A 24001-nucleotide genomic window follows, 5' to 3' on the forward strand; every position below is an offset into this window, starting at 1 on the left:
TTGCAAATTCCTGGGTCTTATCCTAGAACTACAAGAGAAGTTCTCTGGGGCAAAGCCAGGGAGAGTGTATTGAATAAACGCCTGCCTGAGCTGATTCTGATACAGATGGTTTGGATAGGATTTCAAGAAGTACTCTTCTAGATTAATATCAAAGTAAATAATGATGTGATAGCAGTAGTGTCCTATAAGAAAAAGAAAACACTCAGAATAAGGCATGATAATAATTCTACTGGAATAAATGTCCAAGATATCTGAGTTTTAGTTTCATATTCATCAACAATAAAATTTGGGGTTAGTTGTTTAATTCTCACCATCTCATTTTATTCACTTTGCAAAGGGAAGTTTTTGAAAGATTTTTAGTAGGGGAATGATATGACATAAGTTATATTTGTTGCTGAATAAATATAAATATGCATGCTAAATAGATATAATAAAGGGGTAAAACAAGAATGAGCATGACAGATCAGTTAACATTATAAAGCAAGTATACTCCAACAAAAATTAATAAAAAAATAAAATGAAGTATATACTTTAAGGAGATATTTACACTCTATTAAAATAATAACAGATTGTATTAAGAAATTTAAATAATTCCCTAAAATAAGCATGAAAAATAAACTTTTTAAAAACACACAAAAATTATGCTTTTAGACCATAAAACTGTTTGTACCTTGTTTTACATTCTTTGATATATTCCAGTGTCTCCTGGTTATAGTCTATGGGAACTTTAGTAGAATTTGTATCCTGCTGTTGTGTGAAAATTGTATAAATCTTAATTATGTTGAATTGAGTCATAGTGCTTTTTAGGTCTACTATATCCTACTTTTCTGTCCATTCCTTCTATTAATTTTTGAGAGTTTGATATTGAAACCCCAACTAAAAATCTTACTTTACTTAAAAAAAAAATCATAATATATAGAGGAACTATATGTGACTTTGTTCTGTATTTTCCAAGTCTCCTGTAAATGTGTTATCATACTTTCATAATTTAAAAAATAAATATATAAATTATGCTATTGAAATAGCATGATAATGAAGGATAATGGTAGCTTGAAATAGGTTGCTGACAATAGAGTGGAGCATAGTGAATGAGTTTTGTTATTTGTGAGGATCAGTGATGAACTGGGTATCAGCTGTGACGGAGAGGGGCTTCCCACGTGGCACTAGTGGTAAAGAACCCACCTGCCAATATAGGAGAGTTAAAAGAAATGGGTTCGATCCCTGGGTCAGGAAGATCCCTTGGAGGAGGGCATGGCAACCCACTCCAGTATTCTTCCCTGGAGAATCCCATGTACAGAGGAGCCTGGAGGGCTACGGTCCATGGGGTCGCAGAGTTGGACACGACTGAAGTGACTTAGCACTATGAGGGAAAGAGAGGCTCAAGGATGACTTGTGAGTTCCAGGCTTGTGATGAATGATCGATATTTTAAGGGGTTATGAATGATTTGAGGATTCAGGTGATTGAGCATGAGGTTCAGATAGGTCAAAGTAGGTCAAGGCTAAAAGCCTAGGAGGAAATGGGGACATCAAAGGACTTTATGGTTTCTTGGAAGTCAAAGGGCAGATAGAGTGGGAGCAGGGGAACTGGGAGGATGGGAGACTGTGGCCAGAGAGTGGGGTCCTGGTGTATGTGATTTCCACAGTGGAGGAGTTCTGCAGGATGCCAAGGTCTGGGTTAGCAGTAGGCACAGCGGACTCGAGTGGAATGGATGTGGGGGTCTGTGGAGCTGGAGAGGACAACTGTGATCCAGGGACCAAAGTCATCATCACACTTAGGATAGTGACCAAATTGGTAAATGAGAGTAAACGAGGAATAGCTGGATGACAAGGACTTTAAAGGAGCTGGAGATTTTTATATGAGTGAAGGAAGACTAATAGCTTAGACCCTGCATTGGGCAGCCTTTAAAGAAATTCTCTTCCCTGTGCACTTGAAACTATCACAACATTGTTAATCAGCTATACTCCAATACAAAATAAAAAGTTTAAAAAGAACAACAACAACAAAAAAAACCCTCTCCCATTTGATATGTGAGTTGTGGGAGAATGAACCCCTCTACTTTTGAGACTTTTAAGTGTCAGTTTGAAGCAGGAGTTATGGGATCAAACAGACAAGGTTTGTAAAGCAAAGAAGCACAAATGTGGTATCATTTTGTTTGTTTGGTGGGTTATACACTTTGGTTCCAGGAGTAGCACTTTAAATTTTTCATTATTAAAATTTTCATCTTATGTATATGAAAATATTTTTGGATGAAATGCTATGATGTCTGGGATGTGCTTCAAAATTATATAGGGTGGATTAAGTGAAGTCTCTCAGTCGTGTCTGACTCTTTGTGACCCCACGGACTGTAGCTTACCAGGCTCCTCCCATGGCATTTTCCAGGCAAGAGTACTGGAGTGGGTTGCCATTTCCTTCTCCAGAGGATCTTCCCCACCCAGGGATCAAACCTGGGTCTCCCGTATTGTAGGCATACGTTTTACCGTCTGAGCCACCAGGGAAGTCTATAGGGTGGATGGGTGGGAGTTAAAAATGAAGTAAGATTTGCCACATGTTGATAATTGCTGAAATCCACTAATGGTGATGTGGAAGTGCCTTCCACTATTCTGTTTCTGTGTGAGTTTGAATTTTTCTTTGATAAAAGTTAAATAAGCTGCCTCATCTTTATAGATTCAGCTTATCCTTTTGCCTTGTCTCATTTTGTGAAGGTTTTATCCCCTCTCTACGAGACCCACAGGGACAAATATTCATCTGCATTTTACTGATAAACTATTGCATTTAACTTCTCTGATCCTGTTAATGGATTTATCCAAAGGTAAACATCTGTTTGGCAGCAGATTTAGGACTAGAACTCCATGTTCTTTTGACTTCTGAACTAGTATGTTCTACCACCTAATTAAGTGAGTTTTTAAATTTCCATTAAGAGATTGTTAAAATTCAGAGGAGTTCTCTAGGGACTTGGATCTTGGAAACATAGTCTTCACTTGGTTGCAGGTCTGACAAAGTGAGATTGCCTTTGTACATGCTATTTCTTTTGTGCTTAATGTTTGTTCCCACCCTCTAGCTCACCAGGTTGACACCTGCACATCCTTCAAAGCTCAACTTACTTCTTCCCCCACACATATACTTTGTTCCATTCCAACAATCATTCCCTCCTTTGCACCAATTTTGTATCTTATTCAGTTTTTGTATTTCATATATCACAATGAATTGTAAATGTGTGTGTGTGTGGTTTTCTCTAATAAACTAGAATCACGAACTGTGTTTTATGAAACTTTGGGGCCTTGTACATAATGGCAACATCTAACTCATCTCACATGCTAGTAAAGTAATGCTCAAAATTCTCCAAGCCAGGCTTCAGGAATACGTGAACCATGAACTTCCAGATCTTCAAGCTGGTTTTAGAAAAGGCAGAGGAACCAGAGATCAAATTGTCAACATCTGCTGGATCATCGAAAAAGCAAGAGTTCCAGAAAAACATCTACTTTTGCTTTATTCATTATGCCAAAGCCTTTGACTGTGCGGATCACAATAAATTGGAAAATTCTGAAAGAGATGGGAATACCAGACCACCACTTGAGAAATCTGTATGCAGGTCAGGAAGCAAAGTAGAATGGGACATGAACAACAGACTGGTTCCAAATAGGAAAAGGAGTACATCAAGGCTGTATATTGTCACCCTGCTTATTTAACTTATATGTAGAATACACCATGAGAAATGCTGGGCTGGAAGAAGCACAAGCTGGAATCAAGATTGCTGGGAGAAATATCAATAACCTCAGATATGTAGATGACACCACCCTTATGGCAGAAAGTGAAGAACTAAAGAGCCTCTTGATGAACATGAAAGAGTAGAATGAAAAAGTTGTCTTAAAGCTCAACATTCAGAAAACTAAGATCATGGCATCCAGTCCCATCACTTCATGGCAAATAGATGGGGTAACAATGGAAACAGTGAGAAACTTTATTTTGGGGGGCTCAAAATCACTGCAGATGGTGACTGCAGCCATGAAATTAAAAGAGGCTTACTCCTTGGAAGGAAAGTTATGACCAACCTAGACAGCATATTAAAAAGCAGAGACATTACTTTGCCAACAAAGGTCTGTCTGGTCAAGGCTATGGTTTTTCCAGTAGTCATGTATGGGTATGAGAGTTGGACTATAAAGAAAGCTGAGCGCTGAAGAATTGATGCTTTTGAACTGTGGTGTTGGAGAAGACTCTTGAGAGTCCCTTGGACTGCAAGAAGATCCAACCAATTCATCCCGAAGATCAGTCCTGAGTGTTCATTGGAAGGACTGATGTTAAAGCTGAAATTCCAATACTTTGGCCACCTGATGCGAAGAGCTCATTCTAAAAGACTCATTCGAAAAGACCCTGATGCTGGGAAAGATTGAAGGCAGGAGGAGGAGGGGATGACAGATGATGAGATGGTTGGATGGCATCACCAACTCAATGGATGTGGGTTTGGGTAGACTCCGGGACTTGGTGATGGACAGGGAGGCCTGGCGTGCTGCGGTCCATGGGGTCACAAAGAGTCAGACATAACTGAGTGACTGAACTGAACTGAATATGTAGTTATTCAGCAACTCCCACATGGCTAAAACCAATGGTAGAAGCAATAGACAAATGAATGATACACGGGAGCCAAAATAAATACCCTGGGCTTGGCCAGTTTGTGCATCTGAGGGGTGAGTACTTGGATGTGGTATGAAATGGTGGTGCTGTGGGGAGCATTTTTCTCTTTAGAAACCAAGTCCTGTTATTCAGGGATCTTCATTTAAATACCAGAGTGATTGCCAATCCATGTAGAAACTATCCCAAGATCCAGTCACTTACACTTTTTTTTTCCCCAATAAAAGCCAACCTGTAGGATCAGATGGAGGTAGTGAAGGTGAGAAGCAGGAGGTGTGTAACACATACAGTTACAGTGTGTAACTTCCTGCAGTGTGTAATTCATATAGATAGAGCAGATTGCTTATCATGGTGGAGGAGGCCCACAGGATGGAAGGTGCAAGTACCACACAGATAAGAAGACTGTTTATAATACTGGATATTAAAGCTGCTGTATAGCCCAGGTAACTCAGCTCGGTACTCTGTGATGACCTAGATGGGTGGGATGCGAGGGTCAGGAGGGAGGCTCAAGAGGGAGGGGATATATGTATACTTATAGCTGCTTCACATTTTTGTACAGCAGAAACTAACACAACATTGTAAAGCAATTATTCTCCAATTAAAAAAATACTAATAATATGTATACATGCTCCTACAATGTGATCTTAGTCACTTTTGAAGGAACGCCTTCTTTTTCTGTCCACAAATGACTGCTCATTAAGAACTAGACATATTTCTGAAAGGAATGCTTCACAAAACTTTGAAGAAGGTGTGGTTAACTTTAATCTTCTTTGTCCTGAAAAAGAGGAGTGGGTTTTCACATATACAGTTTTTAAAGCACTCATCATAAATATAGAGGGAATTCAGCCCAATTTAATAAAAAAATAAAATTTAGAATGGAATGAACTCTCTATCTTCTCCCTATCCATTCTGCACCACTCAACATGCCCAATGTCACTGTGAAAACTGCCATTTCAAAGCCTGTGGGGATCTTATCCTCCCAGGTCAGGCTGGGACTCGACGGTAAACAGGAGGCACAGAGAGGGCAGTGTAAAGGCAGCTTTAACATTTTCAGTGAAAAGAGCCAACTTGTTTGTGGGTTTGATTTGCTTTTAATAACAAGCTCCCTCAACCAAAACTGATGAATTGGCATAAGAACAAGGGTACAAAAGGAACATCAAGGGGCCTTCCAAAATGCTAACCCAAGGATGAATTCTCTGCTTTGGGTGGCCATCATTTTATCCCTTGGAACCAGGAGATAAAAAGATGCAAAGCTTTTAATATATGCTGCCTGAATATATAAAGGAACTGGTTAGACCATGTGGCCCATGGTGATGTTGTTTTAATACTTTATAATCATATTCCATACTTTAAACAAATGCAAAGTCTGCCACATGCTGCCCTTCAAAGGTAATTTCACTGGACACTGAATTGAAAGTAATCACTGATACAGCATAAATAAAGCCCCTTCTGGGTAAACACCAAAGCATTTTCCACACAGTATTGCATTTTAAAATAGCTAACTTTATTATCAGTGAAAAGATAGGCACAAAGTGGATTCAAACCTGCTTAACTTTATTGGAACTAGCTCAGTTGATTACAGAACAGGGTCTCCATCATTATGGGGCCACATACATTTTAAATCAAAGGTGATTCCTGTCCAGCCATCTGCCAACCTCAGCTATCCATTCTGCAAACATATGCCATCAATCACAAGGGAGTCCAGAAGGAGGTTTGATGGCTCCACGTAACCCATTGTTGCTACCAGAGAAAAATAAACAAACTCCCAACACTTGTCTAACTGATGATGGATGGTACTTGGAAGATATAATTCCAAGGATCATGGCGGGCCGAAATTGGTGGCAATTAGCCCATAGCTGATGCCTTCCTTTGAAAACATGTTCAGCAAGACTGTACACATTTTAAGTAACACATTCCAAATGTGAATGAGCAATTGAGGTAATGAGATTGCATGGCTAACAGACAAGAGAATATCATTTATAAAAGTTAGTGCATATGTATACACTTGAAGCTGCCGAATTATGAGTGGTTAGGCTCTTGATAAAAAAGTAGTCTGCACAGTCAGTTTGTTCGTTTCCCAACTGGTATCCCCACCCACTCTGTAAAAAGAAAAAGAATGCATGACTGGGCTCTTGGTGTGTTTCCTATGGCAGATGACATCAGATATTTTAGATTCCCACTATCCTGTCGTCCTGAAGCTCAAAAGCAGCATTGAGAATAAATCCTTCATTAAAACAATAATCAGATACATGGTCTTAAAAGACAGCTCAAGCTAGTTTTATTTAATAAAAAATTGTTAATAGGAATTTTATATCAAGTAATGTTTATTCTAATGAAGTTTTTCTGTACATGGGACATTGGTATACAACTGACTCAGAAGGTCCCCAGAGACCACCAGGCAGTACAAGTTAAGACAACAAGGTCACCCTCCTGTCCTGAGGTGCCAGTAAAATGCATAGATAAGTGGGAGTCCAGAAGAATCCCCCAAATGTTATTACTTCCACACAATCATGAAAAGGTGGCTAACTTGAGATTTCTCCCATAAACCTGAATTTTTAAAATTACACCTATTAGAGATTTTCTGAAAAGGCTGGATCTATCCTCCCAGTAAACAGAAAACACTGACATGGACTTCTTCCATCTCTTAGATGTTCCGTATTACTTTAGCAAATTACCTGGGATTAAAAACTGAGCCAAAAGGGACTCCCTCTGGTGTGAGGGGGCAGAGAAGTTGTGAAAAGTTCAAAATAGTAGTTGGCCAAGAACTTCCTCTTTTCCTCAAAATATAGGAGTCTAAAGAGATGGCTGCCACACAGTGTGGAATGTATGACATTTGTCACCTTACAAAATGTGATTAAAACGATGGCTCCCAGAGCTAGCAAAAACTTGGCAATGTGTCATTATCATAAAAGGAGTAGATGAAATGTTGGTTTCTTCTTTTTCTTTTCTATTTATTTGAATAGAAAGTAGCAGTCCTGAGGTTTGCTACTTGTTGCTTCTATTATGTGAGGGTTTCCCCCCATGACTAAATGGTAGTATGAGTGAGTATTAACACAACTGCACTTTTAATTTCTATTTGGGATTCAGTTGATGACTGAGGACTTGTGTAGGATGATCACTTCATTTTTGAAAATTTCAGTCAAGACTGGCTGAAAAGTCACATCACCTTCCCTCCTGTCTCTCCCTCACTATAGACAAAATAATTCCTTTGAGGAACAATACAAAAATGTTGTTAAATATGCCATTCCTACATTCACAGAGGAACCCTGTAAAATGATCTGATACCCAAACCCATAGCAAGAGAAGTGAGGTTGATTTCTTAGGGGGATGTTTCACGTGACTCTGTTGAAATAAGGATCAGGAAAGCAAAAACCTTGCAAAAGTCACTGCAGGAGAAGCAAGGAATTCAAAACGTTGGACAAATTACTCGAGCCAGGGACATTGTCCAAAACGCATGTGCCCTGGACCATGTTGGTGTTTCTTCTTAAACTGGGCCATTTTGTATAGAAAAAATGTTTCCCAAAATAAGGATGGTAACTGGCAGACTGGAAAGCTATAGTGTGTGGTCTTGAAAAAGTCACTTAACTTCTCCAGGTCTCAGATTCCTCATTACTAAAATGAGGGGGTAGGGCTATATCGCTAAAGTTCCTTCCAGCCACTATGCCTCACAATGTAATATATCAGGCCTACTCTTCTATTAATCTGGTTTCTAGCTAACACATCCCCAAACCCCTATCCCCCCCACCCTTATCTAACACCTCCCTTCCTTCCCTCACCCCCCACCCAATACCCCTGAAAACTGATCTTAATGACATTGTCTGTGGATCTGTCACCTTAATGAAGGGCAGAGAAGTGACACAGAGCAGAGACCTGTGGCAACAGACAGCCCTTCTGTGTCCCTAGAGGCAGCCCAAAGGCAAAGCTTGGGCTATGGCCTCGTTGGTCCCTGCCCACATGTGTGTTTCCTGCTGCTCTCCAAAGGTGTTCCAAGATGGAGTCACTGGCAGTGAGAAGAGGTAGCTGAGAACAGTGCTGCAGCCCCCTCTCCCCCGACTGCAGCACAGTACTTTGGGCTTCTGATGCTATTCCACTGGAGGTGAGAGCCAAATTTGTCTTTTAAGACGTATGTGAAGAATTTGGGAAAACAACACGAGTTATTTCAACGCAGTCACCAGAACTTCAAAGCCTTCAACCTGTCAACAAAAATGCTTCCTCATTTTGCCAATGAATAGCAATTTGAGACTGGTGACACAGCCAGTGAATTTGTGCTGGAGAAGAAATAAACACTAAGCAGCTTGGTCTCAGGAAAGGCAAGCAAGCTGTGTTCCTGGCTCCACACAGACTACACAAGTCTGCATACAGCACCTCATACAACTGTCCGTCAAGGCCTCAGATGGTCTAACTCCCTAAGACAGAAGTTGTGCATCACTCAGCTAATTTACTCTCCTAGCATCTGAAAGCAATATATTAATTATCCAAATGCATAAATTACTCCAGAGTATATATATGAATGTTTGAACCTCCACGAGGGGAACCAAAAGAACCCACTTCCAAAGCACCACTGAAATAAAAGATAAACACAATCTCCTGGCCCAGGGTAGCTGGGAAATTGGGAGGGGGAAATTAACTCCAGCACCCTTCCGCACCCCAATACTCCCTACCTTTTCTCCAGTTTACACAGCTTCTAAAACTATTCCCTTTCATGAGCCCAAAGCAAGAGCTCTCTCTGGATGCTGCCTAGGTGGTAACCATACAAAACAGCACACACCTCAATCCTCTCTGGCTTCCCACTTCTGAACTACATGTTACACACTGTCTTCCAAACATACTGTGCTCTTCTATAAAAGAATGATCTGGAATATGGAAATGAGAAACAAATTTCAGCACGTTGAGAACATTGATGTATATCCAGCTATTAACAGTCCTAGTAGTTGTATAAACCCAAACAATAAACTTTAGAGCACATTCGAATGGATCTGGCTTTAGAGGTACTCCCTAAGGGTACCAGAACAGACTGGAGTTCGTATGGTATCACCTAAGTACTATGTTGATTCAATAAAAAGTTCCTTTAAAAAAATCCCCTCCCCCAACCCTTGTCCTCACCCTCAAAATAAGAACAAACAAAAGGGAAGAATGATTAAAAGCATTCTTGCTGATACACTGCAGCTCTTGATTCGACTGTTTAGATGAGATATTCCACCATCTCTGTATCAGGCTCTTGTCCCAGGATCTGAACAGGAGTTTTTCTTTCCAGAGTGTTGGAGTGAAAAACAGAGCCATCTAAATGGAAATAAAGGTTTAGAAAACACTTAGGGACAAGGTGAAAACTCACATTTTATCCTCATTTAAAAAATTATTTTATTTATTTTCAATTGAAGGGTAATTGCTTCACAATATTGTATTGGTTTTGGCCATCCATCAACATGCATCAGCCATAGGTATACATCCTCATTTCTTAAAAAAAAAAAAAAAAAAAAAAGGTTTTAGCCACACTGTGTAGTATGTGGGATCTTAATTCCTCTACCAGGGATCAAACTCACACCCCCTGCGTTGGCAGCTCAGAAACACTCAAAATTTGAGAAATGGCTTTAGAGCCCAGATTAAAGCCTATGGCAAAGTAAGACTGGCCCACTACCCTCAACATCTTGTTCACCTGAGCATTTACTGTTACTTGGAGAATGACCTTGCCTCATCCCCATTCCTGTCCTGGAGAGGCCCTTGACAGACTCTCTGCCCTCATCTCTTCTGATGAATCCGCTTTAGCACTTGAAAAGCCCAGCCCACATGACCAACTGTGCCTACACATCAGGCCAACCCACCAATCCATAACTGAGGGCAAAACCCCGAGCTACCTGACCCAGAGAATCCTTACCTGGCTTATCGGGATTGCAGCTCAGGCTTGGTGTAGACAAACGGCGTGGTCCAGAACCAGCGGCTGGACTTGCAGGAGCCTCGGCCTGAGCCAAAGCTGGAGCTGGAGCTGGAGCTGGAGGAGCAGCCGCAGCCGGAGCTGGAGTTGGTGCCTGAGTCTGAGCCGGAGCAGAAGCCTGAGCCGCTGCCGGAGCCGGAACCGGAGCTGGAGCTGGAGCCGGAACCGGGGCCGGAGCAGCTGGAGCAACCTGAATGGTGGTGGCGGTGGCGGTGGCGGCGGCGGTGGCGGCGGCAGGAGCAACAACAGTAGCCGTGACAGCAGAGGCAGTAGCTGGAATCGGAGCTGCGGCGGCAGCCGGAGAAACGGCAGCAGCAGTTGCTGGAGACGGGGCGGTGGCGGCAGCAGCGGCTGGAGCAGCGGCAGCCGCGACAGCCACTGGAGCAGCAGCTACCATGGCGGTGGTGTTGGTGGCAGTGGTGGCAGCGGCTGCGGCAGCAGCAACTGGAGCAGGAACAGAGATGGGAGCTACGGCGTTGGTTTTGTTGGATTCTACTCCTCGTTCCGTTTGGGTGCTGCAGTCCCGGCTGCCTGTCTTGGAGTGAGCCGACAGCAGGGGAGTCGAGGGCGGCACAGGCGAAGGGGTGGAAGGAACTGACTCCACACGGTAGTCTCCACCCAGGAGGATACCTACCAAGGAAAGGAGGAGAGAACTTAGAAAACTATAGGCTATTCCAATAGATACCTGATAACCTCTTCTTCCTTGCAGGAGGTTCAGGAGGAAATAGGAACAGCTCCAAATTCTTTCCTTGTGCCTCCAGTGAACCCAGGAATCAGTTTATCAGGCACCTCCCACCAGAGCTGGCTCAAAGTTTCTTTCAGACTGGGCAGATCCCTTCTGGTTTTCGTTCTCTAACTCCCAGCACAACATATTAAACCTTTGTGTGTCCTGGATATCTGTTTTGATTTATTTTTCCAATGGTGATTGATTTCCAACAAGCTGTCAGAATGCTTCTGCTTGGTTCCACTTTTAACTGACACTAGCCATTAGCAGACAGCTGAAAAGGACTGAGGCAAGGATTCTGTGGTCGCAGATGGGTGTGATAGTAATCGCATGATCTAAGGCTCTCATCCTGACCATGGTCCCCCAGATACCTACTCTAACCAAAGGACACTGCAAGTGTCAGAGGACCAAGAGAGGTATTAAAAGCAACAAAAAGAGCTAAAATAAAAAAATACAAAGAGCTCGTTTCCTCAGGCTCTAAAAAATGTGCCTCGTGGTATCCACAAAAGTTCTGGGGTTTTCAATAGAGAGGAAGGAATGGACAGGAATGGAATGAAAAAGTACATTCTGTTCTCAGAACATTCTGGTAACAAAAACCTGCTACCCAGCTCCACTTAGGTTAACTAGAACTCTGCGTCCACCTATTATGGGAGGAAAGAACACAGAAAAAGCTGGAATTTTGAAATGTTAAATGACACAAAAGCCACATGGGTTTTGCACAAAGCCAAAAGGTTCCACGTGGCAAAAGCCAAAGCTGAGAATTTTTAAGAGGAAATTGACGTTATCTTCATTACCAAAGAGAACTTGGGATTCTTATCAGCCTGTGGCTTTAGCCAGTGTTCTCTCAGTGACACTTCACAATGTCTACTAAAGATACAGTCAGCCTCTCAGGATGACAAAACTGAACCTGGTGTATCTTCCTCTCTAGAATCAAGACCATCACTCCTTCTCATTGCCATGTGGGCATGTATCTAAGTCAGGGTTCTCTCTAAACATGTCACTTTAATCTGCTGTGTTTACTGTCATTACCTAGGCTCCCCTTCCAGCTCTTGTCATCCCGCTTCTCTTCCATGATGGGGGTGCCAGTCAGGGTTGAAGAATGGGAGAGCAAGCCTGATCCAGCATTGGAAATGGACATCAGAGACTTTGCTGGCCGCATGGATGACAGCTGCTCTGTCTTACTTGGCTCCTTCCGGGAACGCTGCTGGAGTACTTTGATCATGGCATCCTTCTCAATAATCTGGGCATGGAGGGTCTTAATCCTAAGAAACAAAGACAAAAAAATGTGTAGAACATTGTTGCCACCTCTAGGTTCTGATCTTACTACCTGCATGGACTTGAGCTTCTGTTTTCTTTTTCTAAAAAATCTTTTTGGCTGGCCATGCTGCCATGGTATGGGGATCTTAGTTCCCCAACCAGGGATTGAATCTGTGGCCCCTGCAGTGGAAGTGCAGTTTTAACCACTGGACCGCCAGGGAGGTTCCCCATTATCTTTTCAACTAAGGGGTGGTCTACTTATTTCTGAGTTGTAAGACAAGAGACAGTGTCTTGCAACAATTTTTAACGCACACCCAAATGGGCACAGCAGAACATCCAGGAGTTATTGCTTAAACCTTAGGAAGCCAAAGAAAAAGCATCTGTGAAAAGAAAGGCTGTATATGAGAGAGTAAACTGATGCAGTGGGTACCACAGATAAGAATCTGAGTCAATGGAAATGATGAGTCAGTTGATGAGAACTTCTAAGAATGGGCTACAACTTGGGCTAACAAGTAAGTGACCATGAGCTTATGAGAGACATCAGATACCCTATCTCCCAGTTTGAGTGGATGCTCTTTTGCCAGGCACTTTACTGCACCACAGAGTTAAGGTGCAGTCCTAGAAAGAATACCCCAGAGTGCAAATACTAACAATTAAATTCTGGCAGAGGGCCTATGGAAAGCAATTACCAAGGACAATGAGGAAAGCAATATTACTTGGAATTCCAGAGTTAGAATAATCGAGGTAAAGGTCATTCCATCTCAAATCCTAAATAACAGGCTGGGAGCGGGGAAGGGGTGGAGGAGGTTGCCTAATCAGGTGTCCCTGCAGTGAATGAAGATGCTTGCTCTTCCCTACTGACCTATCTGGTATCTCTGCACCAACTCGCAGATTCACCAGAGTCCAGATCAGCATTTTACCTGCCCTCCATGTCAAGGCAACGCTTGTTAGCCATCAAGATTTCTTCTTCCTCCTTCTGGATGCGAGCTTCTAGAGCCGTATCATAGCTGGTATTAGGAGAGTGGCTGATGACTGTTGTGTCCCTGGGAAGGAAAATGGCAGTGATGATGATGTGAGGGCAACAAAATCGATGAATCCTATCTCCCTCCTAAGTCAAACGTATTGTCAGAAAGTCCTAAACTGAAATCAAATTTATCAGGAATGGTGGCTTTCTGGGTGACTTACTGAATCAGTGATGGATTCTATGAGAGGTGCACAGGCTTGCCTTCAGAACTACATAGACACTCTCCCAAAACCTCTGGCAGAAAGTCCCTTCAAGTTTTTAGATCATGGCTGGGCAGTAGGAAGACACTTATATTTTGACTTTATAGTATTTATATTACATATGAGAAATGCCCACTTTATTCTCATGACACTCATGGAGGGGAAAAAACTAGACATTTTTTCTGAAAACTCTGAAGGAAGTCAGAGAATGTACCAAATTGCTGTTGCTACATTCAACAGCAGTAACTCTACCTGAGTGTTGCTAAAAACGAACTCTAGACATGTCAACAGACCAGTTCAGGTAGGGCATGGGAATTGAGTGAGACGCAGGGCCTTTGAGTCAATGCCACTTGATTCCTATCGAAGCTACATCTGAAACATTCTAGTGCCAAATCAGTGAGTCCCCCTCAACTGACTAGTCTCCTGCCAGAGTCCCAACTGCCTGAGGGACCATCATGTTCCATCTGAAAGTGTCTCAGGCCATTAACTCAAAGAGTAACTAACAAGGAGAAAAGTATGTGTGTGTATGTGTATGTGAGAGAGGTAAGGGGTGGGGGGGAGACACGGAGAGGAAGGGAAAGGATGTAACCCATAGATAATGCTGATGTATAAACAGCGCAAGTCAAAGACACATGGGAATCCTATATCCTCCTGATGAGTGATATCATGCATCTTTCTTTAGTTCATTTAGAACTAGTGATAGAGAAGAGGAGGAGGAAAACTGGATCTTACTTGAGTAACTTGGAGGGAAAGAAAAAGGGATTAGAAAGAATGTTGATGTAATCACATTGGTTTTAAAGAAAACCAGACAATGGGCTGAGAAAACAATGACCGGCTCTGCTGTGTGATACTTCCTCTGAGAATGAGGATCTGCATGAGAACTCCAGGCATCTTTTGTGCTGGCAGCTAGTTATGTCCTGAGAGCTTAGAGACTGTGACCAGTGCAGATGGCAGTGAAGGGGCAGGGGAATGAAGAGGCAGAAAGTTGGTATTAAAGTTGGGATACTTTGTAGAGCTTCTGCAAAATTACAGTTCCCCCAAATGCTTGCCCCTTATACGTGAGGTGGAAACAATGTACCTGAATTGTGAAGTAATTAGAGAACAAGAAGGGAAAGGACCACATTGGCTTTCATCATTTGCTAAATTCAAAATATTTTAGCATCTCAGAATTCTACATTTGCCCTAGTGCAGTTCACTTGCTTGTAATCCTACTGGGAATGGCCCCTGTGTCCCGAAGTACGCAAGAGAAAGCAGCGTTGTGTAGTGTTGAGGACACAGACCCTGACTGTAGACCCTGTCAGGGTCAAGTTCCACTTTCCCAAGTCCTCTGCCACTAACAAACACTAAGAGCTCAGGAATTGGTTAAATGCCCTAAGCTTCAGTCTCCTTGTATGCAAAACTGAGATAATAATTATACCCATATTTCACGGGATGGGGGAGGGGAGGGATAAAATGAAAGTATGCCTATAAGACATGCAGTGCCAGGCACAGGAAAATCCCTCAACAAAACTATCCATTATTAAGAGAGAAAAGTATAGGTAGAAAGAGAATTGCCTACAAGAGAGTATGAGTGAATGAATTCCTGCTCTAGGTATGACCCTGGAGGAGTTCCCCGCAGTGCAGAGTTCCCATGTGATGGCCTGGCTCTGACACTGGGGACTTGAGTTTGCGGTCTGTCACTGGGGGAGCCAGTGCTGGCTTCCTGCCACTTTCATTGCATAAAAGACCATTTTGGGGACACAGAGCTCTGCCAGCTAATTGATATGGACACTGTGAACTCCTCAGGAATGGAGCCTGAAAATGTGGGGCACTTAGTGAATTCCTACAGAGCTGCCAGGATGGCCTTCAACATCAATCTTCCTTCTAGACCAGGGCTACCAGGCCAATGGCTTAAGCCAAAGCAAGCAGGCACTGCGCTGGAGGGAGCAACTTGACCTGCTAACTTCCAATACTCTGACCGTACCCAGTAGAGAGATACTGGACTTGAAATGACAACCTACAGACCCCAAACCCAGATATCTGAATTTACTATACTGTCTCAAATTCTTAAGTAAACTGTTTCTGGCATCTATCCTTCCAATCATCTTCTCTCTCCTTCCTCTGTCTGACAAAGTTATCCCTGTCACATTACTTACATTGCTTTCTAGAATGTCACCCATGACCTCCTAATTAAAACATCTAGTAGCCTTTTAAACTTCAAGGCCATCTTTTCCTATCGGTAGTAGCCTTTTGTTTATTTAACATGGGAACTCAGCCATGAGTGGAGCACTGTGTTTGAAGTTCCTGGGAGGCTGGAGAGTGAATGGACATGGATAAGACTAGTATCTGAGTGCAGGGAACTTGCAAGGAGAGGGGGGAAAAAAGTAAAGAATTAATTACTTCATAAATGAGTTTGGACTTTATTCCAATAGGCACCGAAGATTATTAGAGCTTTTCAAAGGGAATGAAATAATCCAGGCTGTATTTTAGGAAGATAGCTTTATCTCTGCTGAAATGTGATGAAGAGATGAAAGGAACCATAACACCAGAATCAGGCAGGCCAGTCAGAAAGGTTATAATCCCAGCAACAGATTTTGAAAATGGGACCCAGTGAAGTGCACAGGAAATGGAAACAGGCTACAGGAGGCAGAATTGCTAGAACTTGGAGACTATTTAAATGTGGGTGTTAGGGAGACGGAAGAATGAATGAGGACTTTGTTGTTTCTAATTCAAATGACTAGAAAGGATGGCATACTGCTCTATTTCTGTGATAGGAAACCAAGAAGAACTTTTCTCTCTCTCTTTTTTGGAAAACATTGAGTTTTGATTTTAGTTACAGTGGAGTTAAAGTATCTTATTGAATAGCCATGACAATATACAACAAGTTGTTGAAAATTCTAACTTTAATCTTAGAGATGTCAGAGTTACTATTTGAAGCTAGAGTAGAGAGCAAGATAACTAAGACAGAAGGTAGAATGAGAGGAAAAACCGAGAAAGGAACTGGAGAAAGGTCTCCACAATGCAAGATTAGGTAGACATGCATAACGAGTGTGACCAGTTCTACCCTCTGTTATCCATTTCTTTACTTCCCTCTTTCCCAGATGTACTTAGTCCCAAATAAAAGTGAAACACTGCACATTTGGAGAACAGTAACAACCTGATTTAGTAAGTGCAAAGAAATAAGTTACATGGTTGATCAGGTGTGTTATCTTTTTATCTTTTTGCTGCTATTCAGAAATAGATCACCATTTGTGAGCTGAAACTAAAAATCTGCACTGCCAAATTGGTTCTTCTTAGATGAACTCCTACTTGCTAGTAATTTCCCTCATCTACATTAGGCATCTAGAGAGGAATCTTTAGGAACACAATAATATGAAGTTATAATGTAGGCTATGTTATTGAGATTATTTATAATAGTCTAAGAAACTAAACAAACCTCAAATAGTAACTCTCGAAAGGGGATAATCCCTATTTCACCACCTTTGAAATCATCCTATATGGGGTACAGCAGAGTATAGCAGTTAAGATGTCAAAAATGTAGATTTAAGTCCCAGTTCTTCTGCTTTTTAGTAGCTGTATGATCTTGGGGGTAGTCTTTCATCTGTCTGTGCTTCAGTTCCTTGTCTACAGAATGAAAACTAGTACTTCGTTCAAAGAATTATCATTAAGATAAGCAATAATTATAAAGCACTTAAAGAATATTTTATAGTAAACACTACATGTGATTTCTTGCATTGACAGCTTTCCCTTTGACAAGAGATGTTTCATAGAATCAAAGTGCCAGAATGGGTATAAACAGAAAACCTAATCACCTGAGGAAAGACAGATGTCTATTTTTGTATTAAAAATCTGTATTTTATTATTCACTGTGGCCAAACACTGGAAACAGTCTCAAAATCCATCATCAAATGAATGCATAAAGTGTGGTACATCCATGTGATGGAACACTACTCAGCAATAAAAAAGCAACAGACTATTAATACACACATTAACTTAGAGGAAGCTCAGAGTAATCGTGCTGAGTGAAAGAAATTAAAAAAAGAGTACATACTATATGGCCTTTTTTAAAATATGACATTCAGGATTTTCTGCAAAAACAAACAAACTTTTTGGTCAACCCAATGTTGGGCAATGTTGCAAGTTTGCCCAACGGAAAAGGTAAACTTACAATGACAAAGAACAGATGTTGTCTGGGGTCAGGCATGGGAAGAAGGGATCGAGTTAAAGGGGCATAAGGACACTTTAGAATGTGTCCTCTATTTTGATGGTGGATACATATACAATAAGATCTTACATTATTGTATATCATTACCAACATTCACCAAACCAGACACTTAAAATGAGTAGTTTTTAAATATGTAGCTAATACTTCAATTGAAAAAAATTCTGAAACTACCATTGACACCACCAAAGCAACATTTCCTAATCATGAAACCTGTTATTTACCTATGAGCTATTATATTAGGAATATATTAAGTTTGGGATACTAGCAGAATACACAGAAGAAACCAAGCAGGCCATTACAATGTGACACTAGACTTAAGGATTTAAGTTGTAGACTGAGAAATCATTTCTGTCCTTCTTTCATTTCTTTTCTCCTTCTTTCATTTTTTGTCCTTTCTCTCCTTCCTTTATTACTAAAAAATATGTTGAGCACTTTCCATCTGCAGCCAATAGCCTAGGCACTTAAAAATTATTCTGAAAGAAAACAAGATATAAAGGCTTTACTACAGAAAGGGACAAAGAGCAGAACCTTGGTCAATACATTAAGGATTGGGAGGAGGGAAAGTGAAATCATTGGAGAGAAAATAAATGGCAAGAGAAGTTGGAAGGGAAGGCAAGAAAAGCACACAGGTTCTGAAATAAAGTTTTCTGAATGCCAGTTTCCAAATCTGAAATCTCATAAAGAAAGAAAGGAGGAAAAGGAGACCAATCTCCATGGCAGAGCATAAGATGCAAATATTTGGAAAATAGTATAATCTTAGCAATAGAAGGGTCTGGAGGAATCACCTAGTCCAATTCATTTTACAGGAATTCAAATACAATCTCTCAATCTCTCCTGTGGGTTGTATTAATAGGCATGCAAAAGGTACACAGTCCAGATATGGAATGTTTGTCCAGGGAACTATTACAAAGTGTTCCTACTAGGTGGGAACTGGCTGCTTTTTATCATTAAATGATAAGCATGCACATTTTACTGAAAATAGTGATTACATGGAAACTTTCTACCTGGTGATTTAAAGGAATTCAATTTAAATTAAATCTCTTTTACGGGAGCCAACAGACTCTGGAAAGAAATCCATCTGAAAGGGGATTCTCCGCATATTCTAAACTTTCCAAGCAGGCAGGAATGGGGTAGTTTCTTTATATAAGGCCCCCAAATGACAACCTCCTACCTTTTCTGAATTTTGACCTGGAGTCTATTCTGAAGTCAGTTTCAATAGCAAACGTCCCAGCACCAACATTTTCTCACACAGCACACCTTCATGAGCTCTAGCTTTCTAAGTTTCTGCCCAAAGATGACAAAAATGCCCTCATCTCCCTTTCATCATTAGGGTTTCCTGAACAACCTCTGAACAAATAGTGGGCACAGGTGTTTTCTTGGGAACCAGCAGCTAAAATTATGCTTCATTCTGCTTCTAAGCTGCCTACAAACTTCTTAACCATCCTCCAGCATAGCTGCGGCTTCTATGCACTCTATTACTACACCGGCATATACTGAGCATACTGTTCTCAGAAGAAGAAAGAAAAAAAGACAGGTAAGCTTAAGCCCATGAAGACCTCAAAATCAAGACACAGGCAATTTGTTTAAGGTTTATAGGGGGGTATGTGAAAACAGACAGATCACATTAGAGAAATGTAAGCCATCTTCCTGAAGCACTGGGAATAGATTTACAAACCACCAGTCCAGCTTTTAAGCATTGACCTCCCTCTGATTTGGCAAGAGAAGGACTCAAAAATAAATGTATCCACCGCCCCCTCTACACATATTCCAGCCCAAGTCTGGCAAGCACTGCCAGGCTCTGCTGGCTTACCGCATTTAGGAGAATGCTAAAACAACACCAGGATTTTTAATAACTTTCTGTGTAGAGACCTATCTGGGTGCAATATGCTATAGCCTGCCTTAGCTACCCAACTCCAGACCATGGCTCTCCCTGTATCTCCAACACACACCATCTCCTGATTCAAATTTAGTTTTTGTTTCTTTCCCAACAGATGATTACAAACAGCAGCAAGACAGACAAACTGGATAAGAGCACAGTGTCCTCCAAAGACCAATAATAAACATTTATAACGAGAAGAGGGGAAACACATAAAAGGCAAAAAAAAAAAAATGAAAAAGCCTCCTGCCACTTTCTCTCCCTTACCAAATGGAATGTGACTGCTTACATGTGATGAACTCAGGGACACTGAGAATGTGGGCTTCAAATATAGACCTTCTCAAAGGGCACAGACAGATTCGGGTTCAGTACAACCTTCGGCATACCTTGGAGGAGCCAGAGCTATCAAATGGCAGTAGCCACTCCTGAGTGACATTTAGTTTTGGAGTGGCATTTCTCTTGAGAAGCTTTCATTCCAGTCCTGGGGCTAAACAAAGAAACCTACACATGTGGCTCAAAAAACCTGAGGCCCTGGGGAAAGAGATGTACACAACTTGATCCTGTCTGCAATTGTTTGGGCTCCTGAGAAAAGCTGAACTATGAGTCTAGAAAGTTCATCAGTAACTTGAATTTTCAAATCCCGTACCCGCAGACCCTACAGTTATTCAGTCTCTGCATGTGCTGTGCGGTGCTAGTCGCCCAGTCGTGTCTGATTCTTTGTGACCCCATGAACTGTAGCCCACTAGACTCCTTTGTCCATCGGGATTCTCCAGGCAAGAATACTGGAGTGGGTTGCCATGCCCTCCTCCAGGGGATCTTCCTAACCCAGGGATCGAACCCAGGTCTCCCGCATTGCAGGTGGATTCACCATCTGAGCCACCAGGGAAGACCCAGAATACTGGAGTGGGTAGTCTATCCCTTCTTCAGGGGATCTTCCCAACCCAGGAATCAAACCAGTGTCTCCTGCATTGTAGGTGGATTCTTTACCAGCTGAGCTACCAGGGAAGGCCCAGTCTCTGTAGAACCAGATTAAAAAAAAAAAACTAAAAAAAACACACTTAGGCAGAAACCGAGAAAAAAGAACACAACATGATGAGGGGGAAAAAAACACTGGAAAAACTATCACTCGGTTACTTTTCTGTTCTCCCCACCACCCCTGCCCTTCATGCCGAGATTTTACCAGCCAACTACTTACCTCTGAGCAGCTACAGTGGCTGCAGCATCCAGAGCAAAATGTCTCATCACATTCTCCTCCAAGTACTTCTGCTCCCACTTAGTCATGTCAGCTTCCAGGGCCAGGATCCTCTCTTCCTTCTCACGAAGGAGTTCCATCAGTGCAGCGGCATTGTATTCTGAAACGTTGGTGGGCTGAGAGCTGCCCTGGCGCTGTTGGGGGAGATGCCGAGACCTCTGACATTAGTGAGTTAGGACCGTGGTGGACTGAGTCCCATTTGAAGAGCCCTTATTTTTGGACATGATTACTGCCCAAGCCACTGCAGTTTGGACTCCAATTTAGAAGCTAGGGAAATTCCTAGGACTTTCTACCTTAGGCTTGAGTATGTGACTCTGGATCATAAAAGGAGCCTGCTGTATCAAATTGTCATGCTGCTCAGAAAGTGGATCATAGAAACAGAAATTAAAAATCTGGGATTTGATCTCTACCTTTCCCCTAAACTTGTGTGATCTTAAGTGAATCATGCCACGTTTCCTGGGTCTTGATTTTCTCTCATCTGAAATTGAGGAGATAGGGGGACTTCTCTGGTGGTCCAGTGGTTAAGACTCCACGCTTTCCACTACAGGAGGTATGGGTTCAATCCCTGGTCAGGGAACTAAGTTCTAAGATGCCAACCATGGGGCCAAAAAAAAAAAAAAAAGTGAGAAGATGTATGGCTAAATGACTCTAAAGACCATTTCCAATCCTAAAATGTCCCAAAGTCTGTTTGTATAGCATCTTTACCTCTTATAAGGCATTAAGGATTGTGCTGCGCTAGGAAGCTAAGGAAGCCGACTATGTCTTTACAATTGGGAGCCACTCTGAGGTAAGACCAGGTGGGGTAAGAGTGTATTTTTGGTTCTCATGTCAGACACTATCTGACAAATGGGCAATCAGGAGCCATCTCACTTTCTGGAAATTGTCCGTACCTGCTGGATTCGGAGGGATTCCAGTTCTCTTTCCAGTCGTGTCCGGAGACGGTGCTCTAGCTGCTCTCGCTTTTCACATGCTGCCTGGAGCTGTACAAGAGCCTGCTGCATCTTTTCCACCTTATCTACATACACTTGCTTCTTCTTTAGCTGAAAATCCAGATTGGGAGAAATGCAAGATGGAAGGAAAAGAACAACAGGGTCAGTTATACAGAGCCCCCCAAATCCAGCCCTATGTTTACATCTCTTCCTGTCCAGCTCCAGGAAAGAATGAATGGCAAGAAGATCCTTCGTGAGTAGCAGGCTGCCTTGTGTTGACCATACAGAGAATGTCTCAGCAGATAGGAATTAGGAGCTCCTTTTTCATCTCTCCCTCTATCTATGTTTCCCCCAAGTCTATTTCTATCAAGAGAGTCTTTGCTAGCAAGCTCCTAAGATTCCCATCTATAGATGTCCTCACCTCTTCCCTTCTTGAAACTGTAATATTCTGGGGGAGGAATATCTTATTTTGGTCATTATATTGGGGGAATGCTGAAGAATGAAAGGGGGCTCCCCAGGGAGACAAGTTTAATTTGGAATGGAAAGGAAGCCCCTTTATATAGCAGTCTCCCCTTCAAGTGAGAGAAAAAGGGTGGTCAACAAGGAGGCCAGAATTGTCTTTCTGAACTCTACAGTCCTAGTAATTACCCAATGTCATCACTACTGTGCTCCTGGAACATTTCTGCCCCTCAAAAGTGAAGGTGCCATGCAATGGTTCAAAAGTCTTTAGTCTCTTCATTGACCAGCACTGTACCACCAGTTCTATATTAAAAGAACACAGGTCATTTGCGATTTCTGCCTCACTCATGAGCCTGAGTTGACAACATTGGACTGTAATCTCTTAACTTTCACTCTGGGACCTTTAAAGATATCTAAAGATGCCAAATAATGAATCAAAGCTAAGACTAAATGAGATCACATATAATTCTTCCTCTTTGTAAGTCTATGAACCATAACCAAAAACAAAAGCTGAAGCGAGCTGGGACTAAGAGTTTGAATTCTTTGTATCCTTGTAACTTCCAAGGCAAATTCCATCATGGAAAATCCCTGATTCCATTGGGAGGAAGGAATGAAGAGAATTTCAGAGCTTTTAAAAGAAGGCATATAGACCCTGGGGGCTCAGTGGTAAAGAATCTGCCTGCCAATGCAGGAGATGCGGGTTTGATCCCCGGGTCAGGGAGATCCCCTGGAGAAGGGAATGGCTACCCACTCCAGTATTCTTGCCTGGGAAATCCCATAGACAGAGGAGCCTGGTGGGCTGCAGTCCATGGGGTCACAGAAGAGTCAGGCATGACTGAGCAACTACACTACCACCACCACCAACATACAAACTCTCAACATCTAAGAAGATAGGGGAAAGTACAACCTTCCCAAATTGTTAGGAATGAGCAGATGATGCTCCTTAATACTTAAAATGCTTGTGGGAATGCCTCTCTTGCTAATAAAATCAACTCATGGACTCTATAGCAGAAATTCTTCCCAGCTGGTCACATCTGTTATTATTATTTTCCTGAAATCTCACTACAAAGATTTAAATGTGAAGATATTATTGATAGCATGGTCCAAAGGAAATTCAAGAATTCAGCTCAACTCTAACTTTCCAACAAATTCCCAAGCCCTTGAGATACCTAGAGTTTCAATGTTAAAAGGTTACCCACTTTACCAGCATTGCCCCCATCCAGTTAGCTGGAGCCAAGCCAGAAGAACCAACCTGACTCCCTCATTGCAGAAACCAGGCAACAGCTTCAAGGCAATGTGTCCAAATCACTGCTCTCTAGAATGTCCAGTTAGACAATGATGGCACATGCCAATTGGGAACCTCTTGTCTTATACCTGCTCTCTCTCCAAATTAGAATCACTGAACTTTCTCTAGGTAGAAGAAAACTTCTATTTTCCTACCAGACTTGTGTTATGCTTTGCCTAGGTGACTGGGAAAACCTAAAAAATTTGCACTACACTTCTTGACATTTCCTTTCATC

At 42.0% G+C, this 24001-nt stretch overlaps 1 protein-coding gene across 5 annotated transcripts in view; it reads right to left on the bottom strand.

Moving 5' to 3' along the window:
* Positions 1–8409: 8409 nt before the first annotated feature.
* Positions 8410–24001, bottom strand: part of AMOT (angiomotin) — a 61386-nt gene continuing 45794 nt past the window's right edge. For 4 of the 5 annotated variants that reach the window (XM_061136235.1, XM_061136233.1, XM_061136237.1 and 1 more), the window contains 6 exons: positions 21984–22133; positions 21037–21227; positions 13458–13580; positions 12310–12542; positions 10500–11186; positions 8410–9907 (listed from right to left, as the gene is read on the bottom strand). In XM_061136235.1, coding sequence (XP_060992218.1) covers positions 9810–9907; positions 10500–11186; positions 12310–12542; positions 13458–13580; positions 21037–21227; positions 21984–22133 — 1482 coding nt within the window. In that variant the 3' untranslated portion in view covers positions 8410–9809. Of the gene's footprint in view, positions 9908–9988; positions 10082–10499; positions 11187–12309; positions 12543–13457; positions 13581–21036; positions 21228–21983; positions 22134–24001 lie in introns of those variants that run through there. The other variant, XM_061136236.1, reaches the window with a different exon arrangement.

This window comes from Dama dama, chromosome X (genome assembly GCF_033118175.1).
Source record: "Dama dama isolate Ldn47 chromosome X, ASM3311817v1, whole genome shotgun sequence".
NCBI lineage: Eukaryota > Metazoa > Chordata > Mammalia > Artiodactyla > Cervidae > Dama > Dama dama.